Source organism: Diorhabda carinulata, chromosome 9 (assembly GCF_026250575.1).
Source record: "Diorhabda carinulata isolate Delta chromosome 9, icDioCari1.1, whole genome shotgun sequence".
Lineage (NCBI taxonomy): Eukaryota > Metazoa > Arthropoda > Insecta > Coleoptera > Chrysomelidae > Diorhabda > Diorhabda carinulata.
The window spans coordinates 2,384,275-2,408,899 of record NC_079468.1 but is presented as its reverse complement, the minus strand read 5'-3'; the positions used below and the strand labels follow the sequence as shown (position 1 = coordinate 2,408,899).

The window sequence follows — 24,625 nt, the reverse complement described above, 5'->3', positions numbered from 1 at the left end:
TTTTCTATGTAGTTTCAGACATCGAGTTAACCGTTTAATTTTATATAAACAAAGTTTCCAAGATAGAAAAACTCTTGAACTCAACAAGTTGTTAACAACGTATATATTTCCCACCAGTGTAAACCGGTAAGAAGAAACCGACAAGAAGTTAGGTTAAGTTAAGTGTACTCTGTAATCTGTTTCATTTATTAATTAGTTATAACTTATATCTTAAAAAGCAAATTCTAATATTACATTTTTAAATGTTTTTTTTTCATTTCTTAGTCTGCAAAAAGTGCTTCGTTTGATATAAACAGCAGGAAATTTTTACTTAAACTCGAATTACCTGGCAAAAATCCAAAACAACGAAAACGTTTCTCTTTAATATCAGAAATGATATTCTCGCAAGTACACCGGAGAATGCGAAAATCCGGAATAAATTTGTCTTTTCCATCCCGAATCCAGCCACGCTTAGCTATGAATTTCATAGCCGAAGACATTATATTTACAGAGTACTTGTCGATGCCGAAGCAACTTTTACGGTTTGGTGGATATATATTAAAGTCAAAGAAAAATAGAGCGAAAAAACGAGAAGTTTATTTTAAATGAAAACGGAAGAATATTAATGTCGTAGTTTTTCTTTAGTGCCTCGACAATTACCTATATACTACCTACGTTTTCGTTATAGCGAGGTGTATCATAAATTCAAACTTCGCGCCCAACTTCAGCTGAATAAACTATTAAAAACTCATCGTGCCTTCAAGTTCCTTTTTTTAATTTTGTTTTTAGACAGTTTTCTATTGAAAATTATGAAAATAAGGCTTTTTGAGATATTGTAAAATATGAGAATGTTGAAGAGAATATTATTCAATTGTTTTCAATTATGACAACTTATTTTTTTTTAAATTAAATCACCTATTTTTAATGGACGTACGTATTTTAATTTTTTATTGACAAGGAAGTGAACAAAACAATATTAAAAATGTATAAAAGAGATTACAAGGAATAATTCTTGAACTTAGTACTGTTGCTTCACCTATCGTAGAAAAGCTTAAATATTTTTCGTTCCTTAAAGTTCTCTACTATCAGTTGAATGGATAATTGCATAGATGGAGCATCTGAATGTACGTGATTCAAAACACCGAAAAAGGAACTATCCATAGTCGTTCAAAATAAAATGAATTCAACGTTGAATTTATATTAAAAAATATTTCCTACTAGTATATCAACAATATGAAGAATTATTTAGTAAAAAATTATTTTGATATACAACAATTACTATTCAAACTTTAAATTTTAATATCATCGAAAAATTATAGTATTTAATTGATACGCTAATGGTTGGATGTATTTGATGGCGCAAGCGTAAAGTATATGATCAATCAGATCAAACGAATGTACTCTCCTAAAAAAGATATCTGACTGTTTAGTATATTTCACTCGTTATAGTTGTAAAGAGTATATATCCATCTTTATCAAGACATTTACACTTTCAGATTGCAGAAAAGCGATTGATAGAGAACGAAATTCCAAACAAAGCTACTCTTACAAGAGCTTGTTGCAAATGGCATTTTTGACAACTCAAGAATATACAAATAATTTAAATGTGTATTTTATATAAATCTTTGAGTAACTGTGGGCAGGCTATTTATTTTGATGAAATTCTTAATGTTTATAGTATTATCTTATGTACTTATACGTACTGATCTACGAATAGGTTATGTTTCCAACTTTCATTAGTATCCTAGGTGTGTTTATAAACTACTTAATTGATATTTGTTTATAAAATGTGATTAGTTTGTAATTATTGGGATTTCTATTTTTCTTTTCAAGATATACAATCATGGTGGGAGGTACCAAGCATCGCTCACTTTTGTTCGCTATTTCGTACTGCTTTTAATCTTTTAGATTTTGATATTGAGGTGAGTGCTAATTTTATTCAAATTTGAATATTGTAATTTGAAAATAAAATTCTTTTTATAAAAAAACTTTCTTGTTAGAGTATACTAACTAGTATAATTGATAATTTCTATAATTAGGTGAAGCCATAATTGTATTATTATTGTCTTCTATTAGAAAAAATAAGTTTAAATTATTGTAATCAATTGTTTTATGTTTTGATTATATTAGCTTACGTAAATATTTCTATTTAAGGATTTAGAAGAAGCTCTTCTTACAGACGGAACAGAGGAATCTTCTTGGCTTCAAGATTTGATAGTAAGGCTGCTAAGTGGTTGTCTACCCAACAATGAAATCTCTACATTTAATTATCAGATGTTTTTAAGACGACTGTTTCGACAAAAATGCCAGGAACACGATCGTTATAACCCATTCAACACAGATATTGACTTTCAGTTATTACCTCTTAGAACTAAAGTTGATATCCTACATGCCCTGTGTGATTTTCGTTTAGATGCCGACGATGTGTTAGATCAATTGAAAAATTTGGAAGCCGACAGTCTTAGAGTTGAACCTTTAGGTTTTGACAGTAATGATTCTGCATATTGGTATTTCTATGGAACTAGATTGTATAGAGAGGACTATACAACTAAAAATAATAAGAAAAAAGCCGTTTGGCAGGTTATTTGTTTTACAGAAGAAGACTGGTTTCAACTGACAAAAAAATTGAAGAAGTCTGCTAATAAAGCGGAAAGGCAACTGCATCATACGTTAAATGAAAATTTTCTGCCCGAGTTACCAAGGTTATTCAAAGAGAAAGAGAACCTTGCGAGGAAGAGGTTATTAGAAAATTTACCAAGAAGATCTTCCAGCAGGCTAAAGAAATTGGTAATTATCGCTTAATATTTATATTGATGAGAATTTATTCTGTTCATTTATGATAGGTGGATTGCCAGTTTTGTGTTTTACTTTAAGGACAGTGTACTGCTTGGGTAGAGGGTGAACAAAAACTCACCCGAGTCGAAGAGACGTGAACATCAAAAATTTTCTATTACATTTTGTGTAACTATACGTTATTGTTCAAAGAATGTATTTTCACATTTTGGTTTCTCTTAAAATTGATAAATAAATATGATTCAATCAAGTTACTTTAGAAAAGTATATATTTTTCATTATAACATTCAAACTTTTGATGATAGTCATGTTTCACTTTGTTTAAATACCCTGCCAAGCATAAAATTAGAATTGACCCTTCTAGAAATTTTATTTTTTTTTGTTTGGTTGTACCAGAATTTACTAATTGTTTGAAAAAACAAAAATTTTCGTCATTTGTGACAAAAAAGAACCTAAAGCTGAATAGCTTCGACATCGACATGATGATGGAGTCTTTCTTCATGACTCTTGGCTAATTTCTTGATGGTCTGGTCAACATTGTCCATCTCCAGGTTCTTATGTTATTAAGTTATTGCAAATGTACCAAGGGGCATCTACTATGTACCTCAGTGCTTTGTTTTGAATCTTATAAATTATAAGCTTATTATGTAGAGACATAGTGGAGTTCCTTCCAATTAGCCAGTACTTTTTTTTTATTTTAGGAGATTGAAACTGAAAAAGGAGTTCTGGAAAAAGAAACTCAACGAGAAGATCAATTTAAGGTTGAACAAAAGCTGCAAGAGGAAGAGGAAAAAAAGAAAAAGAAAGAATTGGAGAATAGGAGACAAGAAGCTTATGAAAGGAGGAATAAGTTGAAAGAAGAAAGGTGTGAGAATGAAAATTTAAGAGAGTCCGGTGACGAAATGGCTGGCACTAGGAGTAAGAAGTCTAAAAATAGAGAAAAAAATATAGTGAAAGGTTAGATTCTTATTTTATTAATTATTTTGTTTTGAAATGCTTGTTTTTTTTTCTTTCAGAAGAAGAAACATCTGTTAAAGATGTAAAATCTAACAAGAAACGTGACAAACAGAATGAGGAAGAAACAAAAATTCATCCATCAAAACCGACAACCGTGGGCCGACAAACTAACAACTCCCTTTCAGCAGCTACAGGACAAATTCTCATCCAACCTGTGAGAAATACAAGCAAGAAAAAATTGAAAACGTCTCAAATGTAAGTACATCAACTTGTCATGTCTAATTAATTTAATTATCTATTTCCCAAAACATTTAAAACTAGCAAACTCAAGCATATTAATGAACTATTACATGATCTAAGTTAGAATTTCTAGAATTGTTGGTGATGTTCATACTGAACACACTGTTTACGTTCTACAGTGTGTGGTGTTGGTATAGGAGTAGTGTAAACAGTGTGTTCAGTATTACATGATCTTTTAGAGCTTTTTTAAAATAAAACTTCTCTCTATGAAACTCTTTTCTTAATAGTACTTTGAGAGATAGCTGATAAAAATGATATTTTGTAATGGGGCACCACATGTGGTTAAAATTGTTGTATATCCAGAAATTTAATTTTTCCCAGTATATTCTCTGTAATTAATAATTTCTCTAAGCATCTGATCTATTCTATAATGCCTCAGAAACTATTTGATGTTGAATTTCAACAACTTTTTTTTTTTAATTTTCCATTCTAGTTTGATATTTTTACCAACTACTTTTAAATAAATTCTTTCAGATATCGTCAAACAGATGAAGATTTACAAACAGGAATGCACAAAATTTTGGATTTTGTAAAAAATCATGAAGATGCGTGGCCTTTCACTGACCCCGTAGAAGAAGAATATGCTCCCAACTATTATTCAATTATAAGAAAACCAATGGATCTACAAAGGATGGAAGAAAGATTGGAATCAGGATATTACAAGTCATTCGATAAATTCCGTGGAGATTTTCAATTAATAGTGGATAATTGCAAACTGTATAATGGAGCTGAAAACGGTAAATAAAAATCTATATCAAACTATATGTAATAACTAATTTTTTATGTTTTATAGAATATACTGAAATGGTTGATAATCTTCTTCACGTCTTTGAAAAGGCTACTGAAAAATACTTGGATCAAATATCTTCATCAGATGATGAAATCGCCATTGAATTTTCCAATGAAGACAAAAAGATCAAAAATAAAAAAATGGAAGTAGAACAAACTTCGGCGTCTCGAAGGAAACCCATGTTGGTTGCACAAACTGACAGAAAAAGAGTGAGATCAGATTCTGAGGATTCTTTAACAAGTTTAAGAAGCCGTTCTTATGATTCACCTTATCGAGAAGTTAATACGAGATTAGCGAAACACAGAAAAATAGAACCCGTTGAAGAAATACCTGAAAAGCCCAACAAAACTTCCAAGATCAAGAAAGATAAAGAAGATACAAAATTGAAGAAAGAAAAAGATGATGGTAAAATCAAGGAGGAAAATGAAGAATTGAAGATAAAGAATAAGGATAAAGAATATCCGAAAATAAAAAAAGATAAGGAAGATTCTAAAAAAATAAAGGTTAGTAAATTCTATGAATTCCATTGAATATATTTTGAAATATCTTCTATTTTAGGTGCACGATAAAAAAAGTAAGACTGATATAACCAAGAAAGAAAAATCAATTTCTAAAAAAGCGATGAAAAACAAATTGAAAAAATCCAGTAAAAAAGATAAAAAGAAAAAGGTGAAAACAAAGGTGGTTAGTAGGAGTCCAAGTTTAAGCCCTCCATGTAGTGATAGCCCGCCTCCTTCTAGCCCGGACAGTAGGTTTGAATATTTACCAAAGACTGCAACAAAGAAAATTTACCAAGACGCTCTTTCTGATATAGAAAACTCAATGCAGGAAGGTGAGTCAACAGTATACTCAAGCCACTAGTGAATTGAATCAAGCACTATCCCAAGAAAATTCTAAACTCTTAGTTTCACAATAGCGGACGTTTTTTTTTTTCGTGGGGCTATACCAGTGTAGCAACATTCTCTGGACAATATGAAACATATTTAAATATAAATTGCAGATTGAACAAAAAAAAATTATAGCTATGATTAATGGGATAAAATCCCCGTATTCATGAATCAAATCATTTATTTTAAATTCCAAGATATCATTGAACCATTTAATCTTTGAGGTTATGGTGGATGCTATAAAGGATTAAACATTTCTGTTTTCAAATTTGATCCCGATAATGCTTCTTTTTACTATTTTAATTTCTTTCTCCTCACTTTTGTGATCACTGGTTATTTAAAGATCTTTGTTTATTGATATTTTTATCATCTGTATATCCCAGTTGAGTATTTGTGTTTTTAAGTTACCGTCTAATGTTTTCTTATCCTAGTTTTCGTTCTCTTTGATCTACTTTCCACTTTTGCCGCCCTGTTTATCTTTTTCTCGGCGATTTTCTTTCCCTCCTCTTTTCATATCAATTTATTCAAACACACTGTTTACTTATCTATCCCGATGTGTTCGAGATGACATCAGATTATTTACTGACTGATAAACAAGTGCCTATTCATACAAAATTTTGGCCATATAAAAACTGTAAATGATAATTCTGAAAATATTGGCATCCGCCAAACTTTCGATTCTATTAATATAAAAGAACAGGACCGGCTTCATGGTATATGTCACTGGACGAGTTCGTAACATTATTTTAAAATAGTTCAATGAAGTTTTTTTTAAAGTTATCAAGTACTGAGAAGAAAAATGACGTAATCCGAAATTTGGGGGAATCAAGATATACATTATGGACCTAAAAAGTCATAATATATTATGTGCACTACAAAAGGCACCGAGCTATCTCCCTATTTCATTTATTATTGACATTTGTTCAACGCTAAAGTGACCTATTTTGGAAATTTTTGGTATTAGGTCACTTCTGTTGACAGCAATATGTCGTTGCAATTTTAAATATCCGGGGAATTGATTTTCTTGTTTTTTTTTTCTCCCAATTTCATATATTTAATATTTTCTTCCTGATAATGTTTTGCTACATCTTCTAATTTACCAATTGCCTACACTAGTTCTTCATAATTATGTTGTACTTTGTTATATTTGTATCGTCTAGTCCTCATCTAGTCATTATTTCTTCTTTTGGATTTTCTTGAATTTTCATTTTCATATTTTTAGTTTCTCCTTATTTTTTTCTTTCATATGAATCAAAAGCCTTTTGAAAATCCACATAAACATCCGTGTATTCCTCTACTAAATTAAATTATTTGGTCTGGTAAATGAATTCTGTTAATTATGAACCTTTTTGTGATATTTTATTATACAGTGGTCACCAAAATTCTTGTTTGATGATCAATTTTTAGTTTTTGATTCATACTATTAATTTTCATATTCTCAATTGAGTATAAATTATTTTGAATATCAAAACAGTATCTTGAAACATCGTTTTGGGGTAATAAGAAAATTTGTAAATTTATTACAATTTATTTTATTTCGTTTTTAGGTAAGCGGTCTCATTTTAACGAACTATTCCAAGTTTCCGAAGGCTTAGATTACCATTTTGATAAGAAAATCAAAGAAGATTCCATTTCACTTTCTCCCAAACCGAAAGACAAACATAACAAATTGAGAGAAACCATAGAAAAATTGAAAGCGAAAAGCGAGATCAAATTAAAAAACGAATTCGAATTCGAACTGGATCATCCGAAAGAGAACAAAGATAAATTTAAAAAAATCGAAAAGGAAGATAAATTAAAAAATAAAATCAAAGAGAAACCGCCGAAATCATTCAAAGAATTCGATTTTGAATTCGAAGAAGGTAACAATACTACGGACAGCATACATTCTGATGGTTTAAAAAGAAAACGGTCCGTCTCAACAAGTAGTTCTAACGTTTTTAATAAACCGCCTTCTTCTAACATGGACGCTCTAAGTATAGCCACCGAACAAACTCTAAAAGATATAAATAAATGGTTAGACGATACGCCGAAATTTGCCGAATTCAGTTCGGCGAGCAATTCCCCAACATACACCGGCTTAGACGAAATAGATCCCATAACGGCCAAATTAGATCAAATCCCCGATAAAAAAGAGAAGCCGACCCTAACAGTAAAGAAAGAAGTAAACAAGGACGTTAAAAAGAAACCGTTCCGAGATCCTTCGAAATTTTTCAAAAGAAGAGAAATACAAAGAACCATCGATCGTTTGCAACCGGGTAAAAGTAAAGGTAACCTCATTACCAACGTACAAAGTACCAATAAAACCGACGAAATATTTCCTCTCGGTCCCCTTTCTAAATTAAAAGACACCAAAAATTCCTTGATAGTCAAAACGAATACAAACGCGCCTAAACTCAGCTTAGGAACAGTATTAGACAGTTTCGGTAAACACAAATTCGTCGACGATCAAAAAAAAGAAGAAGAACCGACGGAGGAAGCGCAAAAAGAAGAAAACCCCATCGATAAAGACGTAAAAACAGATACCGAAAATATAATCGATAAAAAATCTGAAGAAGATCCAGCGATTAAACCTCACGATATACCTTCCAATACAGACGACGGGGGAGGCGGTGGCGCAACCCCAAATCTTAGCGCTTGGTTCAAAGCTTTCGGTGCGCCGAAAATACAACCGGCGCCTAAAAAGAACGAATCCAAAACCGAAGAAAAAGAAGATAAAATCGATTCGAAGAAAATAATCGCGCCTCTAGCATCCCCGAACACGGACGTTCACGTCCAACCAATAACAAGACAAAGAAGAATCAGCACCGGAAGTAGTATATCGGAACGATCGAGTTTTAGTCAGGATATGGATTCTCCTCGAGTCGGAATGGATGAAAGAGGAGCCTACCCGGCACCGTATCCCTCACCGTTACACAGATCCCCATCGGGAGCTTCGCCAATAATGGCGTCTCCTCGTCCCGATATATCCCCGAAAACCGCTTATTCCACTATAAACGGACAGATCAGAGTTGGATTTTATCAGGATACTGTATCGAATAAGAGCAGCCCGGATAAATCGTGTAGTCCTAAAGAAAATTCTCAATCACCTTATCCTCATTATTCCGAGCACGTTTATACGCCGAATACCACTGAAAATACGTATTATTCGTACGCAAATTCCCCTTATTATACTCACGTACCAAATTATTCCAGTACAAACCCCACGCCACCCTACAACGCCGAAGGTAATTATTCTTATTACGATAATAACAAATCTCAAAATTACACCGCCAATTCGCCGGCCAGCAATCAATCTTCCCCACATCCCCATCAATCGCCGAATATGAATGCGGATAGATCACCGGGGGTACATTCGCCGGTTTACTCCCCTCATTCGCCGACTATCTTACCCCAGCATTCACCTAACGTACACCCCCAACAGTCCCCCGTGGTTCATCCGCAACATTCGCCCGGTATTCACCAACAACATTCGCCCGGCGCCCGTACTCAACGACCCCCCAGCGCGCTTTCGGCGAATTCGCCCGACGTAGAAAATTATCCGAATCAAGACGAACAAAAAACCGTGTTTCCGGTGAAGAAGAGGGCGTACAACGAAAACGAAATACCCCAAATAAGTAATCAAAAATTCGAAATCGATCCGAGGTTGACGCAACAAATAGAAATGAAGAAAAATTTGGAAAATCATCAGACGAAAGAAAAAATCGAAGTTACAACTAAAGGGTACGTGCACCAAAATATACCGGATCCAAAAAGTTTGAATATACCGACCGCCGAAGAATTTTTCAATAACAAAATCTCTTCGCAAACGTCGTCGTCGAGTTTCAATTATAATTCCGAAACGAATTATCAATTGAATATACCGAGTAGAGACGTGGGGCAACAGAATAAAATCGATATGTCGAAATATACTAATATGGGATATACAGGACCGGATGTCAATACTAGATTACAACAGCTCAATTTTCCTACTACTTCCATACCGTCGACTTTGTCCCATAAACGAACGTCTTCTCCTATGACCACTTCCAGCGTCAACGCCAATGAGGTATCCATGAGGTACGGGAACCCGAATTTGGCTTTACAACAAATTGGTTACAAAGGTAAGACGACGATTTACCAAATCATCATTTTACTTCCCCCGTAGAAACAAAATTACAATTAATTGAAAATGTTTATTAATTATTTGAGAACCTACAACTAACCATAATATTCAATAACTGCTTCATTATATAGGTAGAGTTACAAGGGAAAGAAGAATAAATTAACCAATTAAACAATTTATTCGATCTTGTTATTATCTAAGTAAACAGTTGATCTAGGTCAAAATGGCGGCTGTGGGGTAAACAATAATGTTAAGATGACTTCATATATACTTTTAAGATCTGTTTCAGTAGAACTAATATAGTTTAAACCGAGTATTTTCCCAATTTTTTCACAAAATTTGCTATACAGTTTTTTTTTTTTAGAGATTAATTTTCATTGTTGCAAAATGAAATATACAAGGACAAACTTATGTGGAGTTAACGCCTTTCCATTAGACGAAACGAGCTTTAGTAAGAATCTTATTCATTTTCCACGGTTACTTGCAATGCATGGTCGAAAAAAATCGTTTCTGGGAAGAAATTTCGCACTTATTTAAGTAGTAATTCTTTAAGAAGTCCTTTTGCAATAAAACTGAGAATAATAATGTCTAAAATCCAACAAAATCTCACGAACCACACCTAAACTAACGTCAAAAGCAGTTGTTTGTCCTACAGCGGTCATTTTTTAAATCAGCATTAGGTCATTTTGACAAATCGTTAGATTGTTACATAGGCTGTTTCAGAATATAACCTCAAAAAGTTTTGCAGTTTAAACAAACGTTAACACATATTTATAACCCTACAATTTTGCTTATTTTCGAGGTTTTGAGGTCTAAAATCCAAATTACATCACAAACTTTACATAAACTGACGGTAGAGCCATTGGCTTACCCCACGGCGGTCATTTTTCAATGGGCATCAGTTGATTTTGATAATTCGATAGGCTGTTTCAGAATATAACCTCAAAAAATATTTCCAGTGTACAAACTTCAACGCAGATTTTAATAGTATACAATTTTGTTTATTTTCGAGGTTTTCTGGCGTCAAGGTCTAAAATCCAACAAATAACCTCACAAACCAATTAGAAACTTACCTCAAAAGCTTGTTTGCCCCACGGCGGTCATTTTTAAATGATCATCAGCTAATTTCGACAATTCGCTAGATTTATCAATAGGTTGTTTCAGAATATAACCTTCAAAAGTTTTTGAAGTGTAAACAAACGTCAACGTCTATTTATTAACGAATAAATTTGTTTATTTTCGAGGTTTTGAGGCATTAAAGTCTATTATCCACATAAACTCACGTCAAAAGCAGTTGTTTGTCCCACGGCGGTCATTTTTAAATGGTCATAATATAACCACAAAAAGTATATTTCAAATCAATTTCAAACATATTTTTTTGCTTACATTGATGGATAACTATGAATTTTTACTGGAATATATTTCTTTGATGTACAATAACAGTCAATTTTTTAGCTGTAGATGCCGCCAATGTGCAACAGTCTCGTAACAACTATGACACTTCCGATCAGTCTAATTCCAGGGCCGAAACAATCAACGATAGACTGTCCCAAATGCAAGCTGTATCCAGTGCCAGCATGTCTCGCTCCAACTATAACACATCTTCTGTAGACGTCGCTAGAACTATGGCTAATCTATCCCATATTGTCGATAGATTCGGTAATGACGATAGAATGATGGTAGGTTTACAAAACACATCGTCATTCTATAGCGACAAACCATTAGGCACGTCCCATATCTTGAATAAACCCATATCAAATAACGCGTCCGCTTTACCGATATTCAGTCAAGCGAACATGGCGGCTATTCAGTCTTATAACCAGAATTTACAAGCAACGACGTCATCTTTATATAATAGACAGATGACTGATTTGCAGAATTCGGGAGTTATGCAGAGCGAAATGAAGAATAGCCAACAACAGATGCAAATACAAGAGAAAAAATCGAAGAAAAGAAAAACCAGCAAAAATGGTAAGTACCGAATTACATCTCCTCTCAAGAGCTTTTTATCAATATTAACATCCCCAATGGCTCACAATTTGAAGGAAAGGTTTGTAACCACTGATTAGTTTCGACGTTATTACGTCTCATCGGGGTGGTATAACAAACTTTCGTTCCAGCTGGAGACCCAAACAGAAGACAACGTCAAAGAGCGTTGATATTTGGTTCGTGTAGTTAAACATTTCCTAAAGGACGCTATTTGGCGCAATAACTGCGAACCAGTAGTCTCTGATAATGCAGATTTCGATGGTAAATGAATTGTGGGTCACATATATCAAAATAAATGATTTCTACTATCCACCTCTGAAATGATTTCGAAATTTAATATTTCGAAAATTTGGTCTGCAGTTCTTCAAAGGAGAAAACAACTACTTTCTTGGCTAATGCCTCGACTAATATTGAATTGCAACTCCTCTGAAGAGCGTGATGTAAATTGACCTTTTAGTCGATATTAACATCCCCATTGGCTCGCAATTCCAAGGAGAGGTTTGTAACCATTGTTAGTTTCGACGTTATTACGTCTCATCGGGGTGGTATAACAAACTTTCGTTCCAGCTGGAGACCCAAACAGAAGACAACGTCAAAGAGCGTTGATATTTGGTTCGTGTAGTTAAACATTTCCTAAAGGACGCTATTTGGCGCAATAACTGCAAACCAGTAGACTCTGATAATGCAGATTTCGATGGTAAATGAATTGTGGGTCACATATATCAAAATAAATGATTTCTACTATCCACCTCTGAAATGATTTCGAAATTTAATATTTCGAAAATTTGGTCTGCAGTTCTTCAAAGGAGAAAACAACTACTTTCTTGGCTAATGCCTCGACTAATATTGAATTGCAACTCCTCTGAAGAGCGTGACGTAAATTGACCTTTTAGTCGATATTAACATCCCCATTGGCTCGCAATTCCAAGGAGAGGTTTGTAACCATTGTTAGTTTCGACGTTATTACGTCTCATCGGGGTGGTATAACAAACTTTCGTTCCAGCTGGAGACCCAAACAGAAGACAACGTCAAAGAGCGTTGATATTTGGTTCGTGTAGTTAAACATTTCCTAAAGGACGCTATTTGGCGCAATAACTGCGAACCAGTAGACTCTGATAATGCAGATTTCGATGGTAAATGAATTGTGGGTCACATATATCAAAATAAATGATTTCTACTATCCACCTCTGAAATGATTTCGAAATTTAATATTTCGAAAATTTGGTCTGCAGTTCTTCAAAGGAGAAAACAACTACTTTCTTGGCTAATGCCTCGACTAATATTGAATTGCAACTCCTCTGAAGAGCGTGACGTAAATTGACCTTTTAGTCGATATTAACATCCCCATTGGCTCGCAATTCCAAGGAGAGGTTTGTAACCATTGTTAGTTTCGACGTTATTACGTCTCATCGGGGTGGTATAACAAACTTTCGTTCCAGCTGGAGACCCAAACAGAAGACAACGTCAAAGAGCGTTGATATTTGGTTCGTGTAGTTAAACATTTCCTAAAGGACGCTATTTGGCGCAATAACTGCGAACCAGTAGACTCTGATAATGCAGATTTCGATGGTAAATGAATTGTGGGTCACATATATCAAAATAAATGATTTCTACTATCCACCTCTGAAATGATTTCGAAATTTAATATTTCGAAAATTTGGTCTGCAGTTCTTCAAAGGAGAAAACAACTACTTTCTTGGCTAATGCCTCGACTAATATTGAATTGCAACTCCTCTGAAGAGCGTGACGTAAATTGACCTTTTAGTCGATATTAACATCCCCATTGGCTCGCAATTCCAAGGAGAGGTTTGTAACCATTGTTAGTTTCGACGTTATTACGTCTCATCGGGGTGGTATAACAAACTTTCGTTCCAGCTGGAGACCCAAACAGAAGACAACGTCAAAGAGCGTTGATATTTGGTTCGTGTAGTTAAACATTTCCTAAAGGACGCTATTTGGCGCAATAACTGCGAACCAGTAGACTCTGATAATGCAGATTTCGATGGTAAATGAATTGTGGGTCACATATATCAAAATAAATGATTTCTACTATCCACCTCTGAAATGATTTCGAAATTTAATATTTCGAAAATTTATTCTGCAGTTCTTCAAAGGAGAAAACAACTACTTTCTTGGCTAATGCCTCGACTAATATTGAATTGCAACTCCTCTGAAGAGCGTGACGTAAATTGACCTTTTAGTCGATATTAACATCCCCATTGGCTCGCAATTCCAAGGAGAAGTTTGTAACCATTGTTAGTTTCGACGTTATTACGTCTCATCGGGGTGGTATAACAAACTTTCGTTCCAGCTGGAGACCCAAACAGAAGACAACGTCAAAGAGCGTTGATATTTGGTTCGTGTAGTTAAACATTTCCTAAAGGACGCTATTTGGCGCAATAACTGCGAACCAGTAGTCTCTGATAATGCAGATTTCGATGGTAAATGAATTGTAGGTCACATATATCAAAATAAATGATTTTTACTATCCACCTCTGAAATGATTTCGAAATTTAATATTTCGAAAATTTATTCTGCAGTTCTTCAAAGGAGTAAACAACTTACTTTCCTGGCTAATGCCTCGACTAATATTGAATTGCAACTCCTCTGAAGAGCGTGATGTAAATTGACCTTTTAGTCGATATTAACATCTCCATTGGCTCGCAATTCCAAGGAGAGGTTTGTAAACACTGATTAGTTTCGACGTTATTACGTCTCATCGGGGTGGTATAACAAACTTTCGTTCGAGCTGGAGACCCAAACAGAAGACGACGTCAAAGAGCGTTGATATTTGCGTCTTAACAATTCCCAGGGAACACTATCTGGCGCCATTCTCATTTCCAACTGCGAACCACTTGGGGGCTCAACTTTATATTCCGCATTTTGGTTCCAACCTTTTCCTGGATATATTGAATACACTTTTTCCACTTATCAATAGTAATTCTTTAATAGCTTCATATTTTTAACGTCAGAAAAGAGTGTTTTATTTTGATAGATATTAGAAGATACTCCCGAAAATTTTGCAGTTTTAGAAATAACTTCATCAACGGTATTGTCATCATTTTCTCGCATTACATTTTCAAACATTATCACGATCATTTGTTTTCCTCTAGCGTTAAAATGAAGTTCTCTTCTTAGGCGGAGTAAAAGTCAACAACTTCATCACTTGTTTCCGTGTCATGTAACAGACAAATATAAACAATCTCACTGCAGTACGCTAATAAGATGCCGTCCCTGTACTTCACCTGATTCAACGGCTTTTATAGCACCCCTCCCACGTGGCCCCTACTTATTTGGACCAATAACTATACCGCGCCGTGTTTTGCCCGGGACGTTCACCTGCTGATCACGTACTGATCAAGGTTTTGGTTTACTATTTTTCTTCGATAAATTAATCTTATTCCAATATTGCTAAAGAGCTGAATAGCCTCTATATTGACATGATGATGGAGTCTTTCTTCATAACTTTTGGTTCATTAATTGAAGGTTTGGTCAACATTGTTCGTTTCCAGGTCCCTATTAAGAATGTACTATGTTCAAAATGGAGTTTCCTCCAAGTCTTTTACTTTCCAACATGTACTTTCCATCTATAGACTATAGAAACAGGTTATTATTTGTTCTAGTTGGAATGTGATCTATCCTTTTGCTTGTGGAGTCAATATGAATTGATTAATTTAATTTTCCATGTCTTCGTTCAGTCATAGATACTGTGGACATATTTTGGAAGCTTGTTGGTTGCTTCTTCATTATTCTTCCCTCTTGATAAAATGTCGAAGGTGTCTATGGTATTTTTTCTAAATCTTGAATGTGTTCAGGTCCTAGAACACTTCCTTGTGGTACTCCATCCTTAATTTGAGATCGGAATAGACTTCTTCTTGTTTGATTCTAAAATATCTTTCCGATTTGTATGAATTGTGGATATCTGAAAATTGTTTTGGGAGGAAAAGCGTAGTTTCGACAAAATGAGATCGGTTTGTAAGATGATGCTTCATGTGGTAATTTTCCTGACTTTTTATCATAACTTTCGCAATTTTCCAAAGGCTGGATACATAATTCACCCTAAAAACAGCATTGATTACGTTTAACTATTTCTTTTTTGGGTAGTTGTTTCAAAATTTCTTCAGTAATTAAGTTAAAAGCTTTTTTCGGGTTGATATTTTCTTTTATTTCGGTAAACTGCATTTCTCGATCAATCTGTGGATGTTCTTCCAGACTTTATCTTGATCTTCGTGCGGTTGAAAGATTTTTCCAAATGATTTCCAAATATTGTTGCTTTATGCTCATTAATTCTGTTTTTATAGTTGTGAAAACTTCTGCCAATGTTTTTATTTTTTTTTTTTTCTTCTAATTTTCCTTTTTTTAGTTTCTTTTTGTATCCAGATTTGTTGACACTCACATAAATTTGTTTACAAAGAAATTTATGAAGCAAAAATTCCCTTAGAAGATCCAAAATCACTAATATATAAACGTTCAAATATCTAGTTCAAACTATGTGTATTAAAATGTATTTTTTTCAGTGGCAACTATTTCATCTGAATCGCATCAACAAACTTCCACCAATCAGGGCTTCCAATCATACGCCGGTTTGAAGGGGAACGCGTCTCTCGAACCCAGTGCAATATCTCTGAAAACGTCCAGTGTAGTGCCGGGCAGTGCTTTCAACTTCGGTCCTACCCCGACGGGTTTGGGTATCGGTTCCGGTTTATACGCCGACAAAGACGCCTATCCGAATTTCCTCGAAGAGTTCCGATCGGCGCCGAATTACTACATGGCGGCCGCGGCGGCGGCTCATCATCGATCGACGCCAGAAAACGCGGACAAACAAACTCGACCGGCGCATCAGAATTCGAATCCACAAAGTTATCCGTTTTTGGGAGCGCCGCAGGCTCGATCTACTTATCCTATAGCGGGACCGTTCTTACCTAACGCGCAGGCTCAACTGATGGATACCAGTTCGCCTTTGTATCAGCATTACCTGCAGGCGGGTGTGTTGAATCAAGGGTTGTTACCGCCTCCTGGGGCGTATCCGCCCGGTTATCATCCTGCGTTGAGTATGAGACAACCCTACGATTCTATGAATAGACCGCCTTGGTTATAGATCCCGTTTTAGGTTATTAGATCTACCAAAGATGCGTATGTGTGTGTGTGTGTGTGTGTGTGAGTGTATATAGGATACAATAATCTGTGTATATATTTAGATGACGGACTTTGGTATTCGGAGTTGGAATATTTCAAGAATCAAAGTAATCCATTTCGAATTATATTTTGGTACAAACATATTCATTTGTGCCATTTTATTTCAAAATTATTTATCTATAGAACAAAGGTTGTTCGAGAGAGATAATTTCTCAATTTATCTAAAATTTGGGCCCCTTCAGGTTCCTGTAAAAATATTCGAGATGCATCCCTATTACGGCCCTGTACTTTTTCAATTTCTCTCCGTTTTCCGTAGTCTCCGAGTTTTTCTTCAATATATCCAACTAGTCTATCTCTTTGAACTGCTCAGAATTTAATAAGTTGCGTTTAGGGAGTGTTATTGGTCTATAATTGTCGCACGGTTTAGGGTCTTTCTTTTTCAAAATTAGAATCATCAGTCCCATATTGTAGTCTCTGGGTATATCGTTGTTTTCCCTTATTTCCTTGATAACTTCCTAGATTTTTGGTATTAAATTTTCTCCTCCATCCAACTAATGCAAATAGTCCTTTAATGAGAATTTTCAACCTTCCAGAAATAACAATTTTGGGTTAAAAGGATTCTTCTTTTTTTTAAAAAAAAAGTTTCTATTTCAAAAATAATTATTTTCAATCAGAAAATGAGAATTTAGAGCCTCCTCAATATGTATATGTGTCTTGTAGACTGCAACATTAAGGATTTGTTGTACCCCTTTGCTAGCTACAACACTGGGAGATGTTTCTAGCCACAAAAGATCTTCATCTTCTATTCCATACCCTCCCAGATTCAGATACAATGAAAAAGTGTTTATCCGTCCCCCTACTACAAGTATGTCTGCTATTTTTTCATTTCCTTCCATTCCAGTATGTCCCGGAAACCATTTATTATCTATCTTCACTTCTAAGGCTATCTCTATTGTCCTGTATCCGATTTAACAAAAGGTTTCAGATATGATAAAGGGTTTATCCGTCCTCCTACTACAAGTCTGTCTGCTATTTCGTTTCCCTCCATTCCAGTATGTCCCGGAACCCATTGGAGGTTAACTTTATTTTTTATTTAACTTGTTTGGAGCATCTCTGATGTTGCTTTTATTGTTTTGTATGGGGAGAAAGAGAAAGGATACAAACTTTCTGCTTACTCAAAAAAATGATATTTATCCATCTATTTAATTTGAATCATCCTGTAAAGAGAATTTTTTCATTTTTCAAAATTAATTTCACAAAAGTCAAGCTTCGTTTAACATTTTTTGTGAGGTCTGAATAACTTTCTGCTGTTGCTGTTTTTCATAAAATCGATTTTGGATTTTTTAAACTCTCAAACAGATCATGTCTTTTTAATGGGTGTAAAATTTTATTAGGAACTCTCTTGGGCATCCCTTTCAATAGATAAATTATTTTTATTGAATATTTACTTTGATTCTGATTATAAAATATTATTTTTCACCGTAATAAATCAAGTATTGAATTTTATCTAATTAATGATTCTAATTTGCAGGATTACAGGATTAATTCATGTTAAAAATCGATCCTTTAACATTTTTTTTAAATTGATACCATTCGTAACCAAAATTATTAAAAAAAACATAATGTTACACCCGGTATTTTTGCTATATATTTTTTCATAAGAATGTGACATATCATTTAAAAGAAAAAAAAATGTGAAAATTATAAAAATTACATATATATATATATATATATAGTCTATATTTATATACCGCTCTCTAGGAATTAATTATATCGACCAAATTAATTCTTTTATAGAATCAAAAAAAAATATATCAAAAACAAAATGCATAGAATCGAATGTATGAAAACTTTTTTAGTACCTAATCGTTTAAAATTTTTGAAACTATAATTTATCCTTTAAAAAAAATTCTACATGATATAAAACTATCAGTAATTAAAACGGTTCATTTATATACGAGGTGTGTTAAAAAATATGCTTTCCCATCTACTACTACTACACCTACATCACTTCGCATTTTATTGCTAGCCCCACTGAATTTTCTGTATACCAGACTGTAAGAAGCTAAAATTATTTTCAGCTATTACCTATTTGGGGTTTTTTAACACGTTAACTGCCAAGGTTTACAAATTATTTCCTAGTCGATTTATATAAAACAAAATCTCTTCAGGGAAGTTATTCGGCATAGTTGGCAGTTAACGTGTTAAAGCGTTTCTTATATCTCCAATTTATATCCAGTACATGAAACAGTGTTGATAAATTGATAATACGAATATCATCAATGGTTCCAGAAATTCCAACTAATCCAAACTGTGATAGTTTTTTTTTTATTTCATTGGATGTTAATCCTGTATAACAAAAATTAGAACATTAAGTGTATATCGAGCTGCACCGATTTTTAAAGTTCTGTGATTTTTTTTTTTTTTTTAATATTTGTTGGTTATAACTAATTTCTTAATTTAAGAATCTCTTTATCGTATCAAATTGTAAGTTTAAAGCTACTAATATTATATATACACTGTTACATTTAAAATAATGTGACATATTTGAAATTAATCTTTTTGGTTAATTGAATTAGTTGAGGGGGTAGCAAAAAAGTATTCGTATAAATATAATTTTTTTAAATCTATCTACTCTTTGGTGTCTTTCTTAATCATGATTGGGTTGAAATTTTCCCACCTTCAATATCTTCTTTTCAGTAAATAATGAAAAATCGAAACTTTTAAAGTCCCCCCTTTATATACTTTTCATATTCGTGGATTTAGTAACCGATATGTAACTTTCAAAGTCCCCCCTTTATATACTTATTCATATTCGTGGATTTAGTAACCGATATGCAACTTTTAAAGTCCCCCCTTTATTTTCTTTTTTATTTTCGTGGATTTAATAATCAATATGTAACTTTTTAAGTCCCCCCTTTTATTTACTTGTTTATATTCGTGGATTTAGTAACTGATATATACATTTAGTTATTATTGAACTACCCTGAAATGTAATCAACTTTAAATAAAATTAATTTTATTATTACTGGAAAGGAAGATATGGATGGGAAGTTTTGTTTTGAGTGACACCGTATATATTTTAATGCACCGATCTCAAGCTAACTCCTCAAATATAACATATATTGTTTTAATATAAATGGATATTGTTTCTTTATTGTAATTTATTTATTGTTTTCAAATTTTATATAAATCTGATAAAAAAATGCAATTTTTATATTTGACATTAGCATTTGTATTTATCAAAATTAATATCAAGGACGTGACACAATTTACTAGATTCAGTTTTTTATTACAAATTAATTGTTGGATGTAAAATAATGGTTAATTATTAGGAAATTGGGGGGTTGTATTTTGATATCCAAGAATCCGGAGTCTATTATTCTCACTTATGATGACATGAAATGGGGTCTCAATGCTTTGGTAGGTAAATATTTATCAAAATTAATAAATATCTGATGGTTTTTTTCAAATTTCATTTCGATGCTTATTTAAAAATTAAATTCTTTTGTACCCTCTAATTGAAAAAATAATTGTACATTTCTAAAACTCAAAATTTCGTTGTAAACAATAAAAATGCTATTGGCATTGTCTAGTATTTAGTGTCAAGTTATTTATTGAAAAGAGAAACATTCCTGCAACGTTATTTCTAGCACTTTATGTAACAACACTTTATATTTTTTTTTATGTTACGATTAAGGGTATTAGAAGAAACATTTTATTGGTAATTTTTAAGTTTTCGCTTCTAAGATGACAATAGTAAGGAAAAGTGTATCATTAAATATGATGAATAAATAAAAAACGTCTTGTAAGCTTTAAAAATCAAATTTTATTGTACAAAATTTATATAAATATTGTAAGCTAGTGAAACATTTAAAGAATTTGTATATAAAAATTGTAAATTAAGACATTATGTATTGTTGTACAATGAGGTAATAAATATTTAGCGATTTCTACTTACTCCTTTCGTTTATGAACATAATTTTTCCTAATTTTCATACCGTTGTTGCCATATTAACTATAAATCTTTGAAAATCTCCGAGTCTTGTCCTTATTATATCAAAAAATCTCCAAGTTTTTCATCTTTCTCTTTTCAAAAACTTTATATCAATTGGTCTATCCGGAATCCTATTCATTCGATATACCATCTTTATATCACTTTTGTCTTCTACATCCAAAGTAAAATTCTTCAGTATCTAAAATTTCAAAATTAATACCAAAATAGTTGATTAAACAACAATCGAAATCTGTAATTTGCTCTCACTAGTAACTTCTAATGAAATAAAAGGATATTTGAAAAACTCACTTCTTTTAGTAGCACGGCAATCTCATTTTCAGCTATTTTTTTACCGGGACACATCCTGGGGCCATAACCAAAAGGTAGAGACGCGAACTTATGGAATGATCGATTTGAGGACCTCAACCATCTATTCGGATTGTATTCGTTAGCTTTCTCAAAATATTGGTCACTACAAGATGTTACAGAACTAAACGCAGATACCAGAATCTAGAATAAAATATAATTACTAGTTTTTCACAAAAAATCATTCTAAAATCTATTGTTTTAATTAAAAATTAGTCAGATTCAATCGAATACTCAAAAAATAATATTGTTTACAGTTTTAGATACTGATTCAAAGGATGTAATAAATTACATACATTTTTCGGGACTAAATAACCTCCTATTACAGTATCCTTAGCTGTAATTCTGCCATTAGCCCCAGCTGTTGGTGATAAACGCAGTGTTTCCTTAATACATGCTTTAAGATATTCATTTCTACAAATTGACTTTCTGGCTGTTTCTTGTACCTCTTTATCTCGAGCTAGATAAAAAAGTGTAAGTGCAGTAACTGTAGCAGTAGTATCAATTCCTCCTAAAATAAATATTTTATCCTTTGAAACAAATTTCGTGCCCTGGGCGCAGATCTACAAGTCCTCTTGGCACTATAGGATCCAAGAAGTGGAATTTGATCCCTTAATGAAATAAATTTTTTACAGAAAAAAATATATGAATAAAATTAAAAACTTGTTCGTGTCTTCGCCCAAATGGATAAATATACTTTCAATTTATTTAATAGATGTGTGTGAATTGAGATTATTCGCCAAACAACTTCTATTCTCCACAAGATTTTTAAATAAGCTCTTTATTTCTTAAATTAATCAACTGATAAATATTTTTCTTCAACTTTTTACTCATTAGATATTTTTATATAATTTCATGATGATTTGTCGTGATTTTAGGTCTCTTTTGATAGAGAAATGGTTTTAAAACACAGTTAAAAAATTTACGTTTCCACCTACATTGTCTTTATCAAAATATTTTAATTAAATATCTTACGACCCCCAAATTATGCTCTAATTGTGTTAGTTAAAGAAGGGGTAAATGGTGATATAAGAGATTGAATGTTATTTAAAAAACAAGTTGCTTTACCTACCTAAAAAAACCTCTATTGCTAACATATTACAATCTTCGGAAGAAAGATGTTTGTTATGGAAAAGTGTATACATGTAAGGCTGTGTCTCTTTCAAACGATCTGGGTTGTTGATATATACCTTTTTTAAATCATTCAAGAAAATCTTCAGGGTACTGTGAACAATGTAAGACTCGACTAACAGTTTTAACAAAAATTTTAGTAACATAAAAAAACTGTATTTGAGTATATATGAAAGTGTAATCACAATTTAAAAAATATATAACTATAGAAAAAAAATCTATGCTGATAATTATTTAATAAGGAATACTTCTTATATGAAATTCTAATAACAAAATTTTATTTTTTCAAACAACGAAAAAAATAAATAAATTTCGAAATTTATAAAATTATACTTGGCAAAGTATTAACCTTAGTTTATGCAGTCTAAATTAAAATTAGCATTAAATTGAACTTTCTTGGTGGTAATTTTTTAGTTTATGCAGTAAATTAAGGATAATTATAAATTACCGGTAAACCAATAGAAATTCCCTGTATGGGTCCTTTTTTTTATACAAATGTTGAAAGCTCCTGATCTTAATGTTCCATTTTCTAAAGGACATTGCTGGTTTTCAGACGTTGCTTTTTTATAGCAGTTTTAAAACTAAAACATCACTGCGAAAATCGACGCAATAACATTAATATTTTCATAACAAAGGAACAAGGAAGTTGTAAACAAAACAATACCACCAATACGGACTGACCTAACGTATTCTGTGCTCATAACCTCACAAAATTAATGAATTAACCAAGAAGCTAAAAGATGATGAACTCTTAGTTTAATTTAAACGTAGTACCATTTCAACTAATAATTTAATTTGTTATCTCAATTTTTAATTTTGGCTACATAAAACAAGCTTTACTGATAAATAAATTAATAAAAATTTAAACACTTACCTATAAATAAGTTCGTGCGAAGATCTCAATTGTTTATAAGCAGGAGTTTCAAACCACTTCCATAAACTAGGACCTATCATAGTCTTATAAATTCCTTCCATGAAATCCTTACTAGCATTTTTAATTCTTTCAGTTTGTTCACTAGTAGTCTCTGAAGTACAACTCAATCGATAACCAGGACAAACAACAGAAATGGCTAAAAATTATTTAATAATTCACGAACTTGTATAATAACATAAAAATTGCACCTTCTATAGCAAATTTTGAAACATGTTCGACAACATCCCGCAATATATTATCATCCCCGATTTCGTTGTGAATGTATCTGACAAAATTTTTCGCCACGTCTTCATGCTCCTTTATATAAAAATCTGTAATACTATTTTTTAATAGCGGATTTACGCCGGTTCTAAACTTGTACCATTCTTCACCTACAGCAGGTACTACACCTACGCTGTTAAAACATTTTTGTCTGTAGTGATAAAGAGCGGGAAAAGATGGTCTTACTGGTCGGATACCCTCATTTCGAAAAAGGGTTTCAGTATCATCGGCGTTTGTTGTTATGACCATGTCAGCACCACCTAATTTTAGACGAAATATAGGACCTAATTTACTACTAATGTCTTTTACAGCTTCTGTTAACCGCTCCGATTTGTATTTTCCTTAAAATAAAAATGTAAACTGTTTTCCTGAGATAAATAAAAATGTTCTTACCGCCTGGTAAAAATAAATAAGTATGATCGAGCAAAGGCCAGCTTTTTAAGGTTGGAATGTCTAAGAAACTTTTAACAGGCTTCATCATATTGTAACTACTTCAACTCGATAAGAAATCACGATTTTACTGTTGTTAACGCGAAAAGCAAAATTATATTAAAGTGAACATAGAAGCTATTAAACTGATTATTTAAATGAATTACTATCATTAATAGGTTGCATAGTTTAAGTTTAATATGAGAAAATAAACAAACACTTCCACATAGGTTTATCCAAAATAATCAATTTATTTTCATAATCGTATGTGTTTCGGTGGTATTCGGGGATTATATAGTGATCAGGGATGCCAGATGGTTAGAGGCTAAAATCGTAAAGCTCCTGGATTCATAATAACAGTAAAAAATACAAATAGCTAATATTTTATTTATTTACTAAGTAAAATTAACTAAAACTCTAAAACAAAATAAAATTAAAAATACTTAATAGAGGAATATAAATATAAATAATTTAAAAAAGAGATCTCATAAAATAAATTTATTCAGTTCAAAATTGAATCACTTCTTTAAAGATACATTACTGCAAAATTCAATTTATTTGTTAAATCTGT

At 32.6% G+C, this 24,625-nt stretch overlaps 2 protein-coding genes across 2 annotated transcripts; one reads left to right on the top strand and one right to left on the bottom strand.

Moving 5' to 3' along the window:
* The first annotated feature begins 1,500 nt into the window (after positions 1 to 1,500).
* LOC130897864 (uncharacterized) lies at positions 1,501 to 21,237 on the top strand. Its single transcript, XM_057806795.1, has 11 exons — positions 1,501 to 1,727; positions 1,813 to 1,901; positions 2,134 to 2,766; positions 3,474 to 3,729; positions 3,789 to 3,984; positions 4,504 to 4,766; positions 4,823 to 5,322; positions 5,378 to 5,651; positions 7,254 to 9,809; positions 11,267 to 11,782; positions 16,318 to 21,237. The coding sequence occupies exons 1-11, from the start codon at positions 1,700 to 1,702 to the stop codon at positions 16,896 to 16,898; spliced, it is 5,892 nt and encodes a 1,963-aa protein (XP_057662778.1). The 5' UTR covers positions 1,501 to 1,699; the 3' UTR covers positions 16,899 to 21,237.
* On the bottom strand, positions 20,746 to 24,350 carry LOC130897865 (cytochrome P450 CYP12A2-like). Its single transcript, XM_057806796.1, has 7 exons — positions 24,019 to 24,350; positions 23,553 to 23,966; positions 23,305 to 23,500; positions 22,372 to 22,523; positions 21,596 to 21,810; positions 21,243 to 21,443; positions 20,746 to 21,132 (listed from the first exon to the last, which is right to left on the bottom strand). Exons 1-7 carry the CDS (start codon positions 24,104 to 24,106, stop codon positions 21,016 to 21,018), a joined length of 1,383 nt encoding a protein of 460 aa, XP_057662779.1. The 5' UTR covers positions 24,107 to 24,350; the 3' UTR covers positions 20,746 to 21,015.
* Between the last annotated feature and the right edge of the window lie 275 nt (positions 24,351 to 24,625).

Excerpts from the sequence above, each read along its gene's own strand:
- LOC130897864 (XM_057806795.1), top strand. The coding sequence starts at position 1,700 with ATGTTTCCAACTTTCATTAGTATCCTAG. Across the intron at positions 3,985-4,503 it reads AAATTGAAAACGTCTCAAAT|ATATCGTCAAACAGATGAAG; the intron begins GTAAGTACATCA and ends AAATTCTTTCAG. Across the intron at positions 11,783-16,317 it reads AAGAAAAACCAGCAAAAATG|TGGCAACTATTTCATCTGAA; the intron begins GTAAGTACCGAA and ends TATTTTTTTCAG.
- LOC130897865 (XM_057806796.1), bottom strand. The coding sequence starts at position 24,106 with ATGATGAAGCCTGTTAAAAGTTTCTTAGACATTCCAACCTTAAAAAGC. Across the intron at positions 23,967-24,018 it reads TTATTTATTTTTACCAGGCG|GAAAATACAAATCGGAGCGG; the intron begins GTAAGAACATTT and ends TTTTATTTTAAG. Across the intron at positions 21,444-21,595 it reads GTTATTTAGTCCCGAAAAAT|ATTCTGGTATCTGCGTTTAG; the intron begins GTATGTAATTTA and ends ATTTTATTCTAG.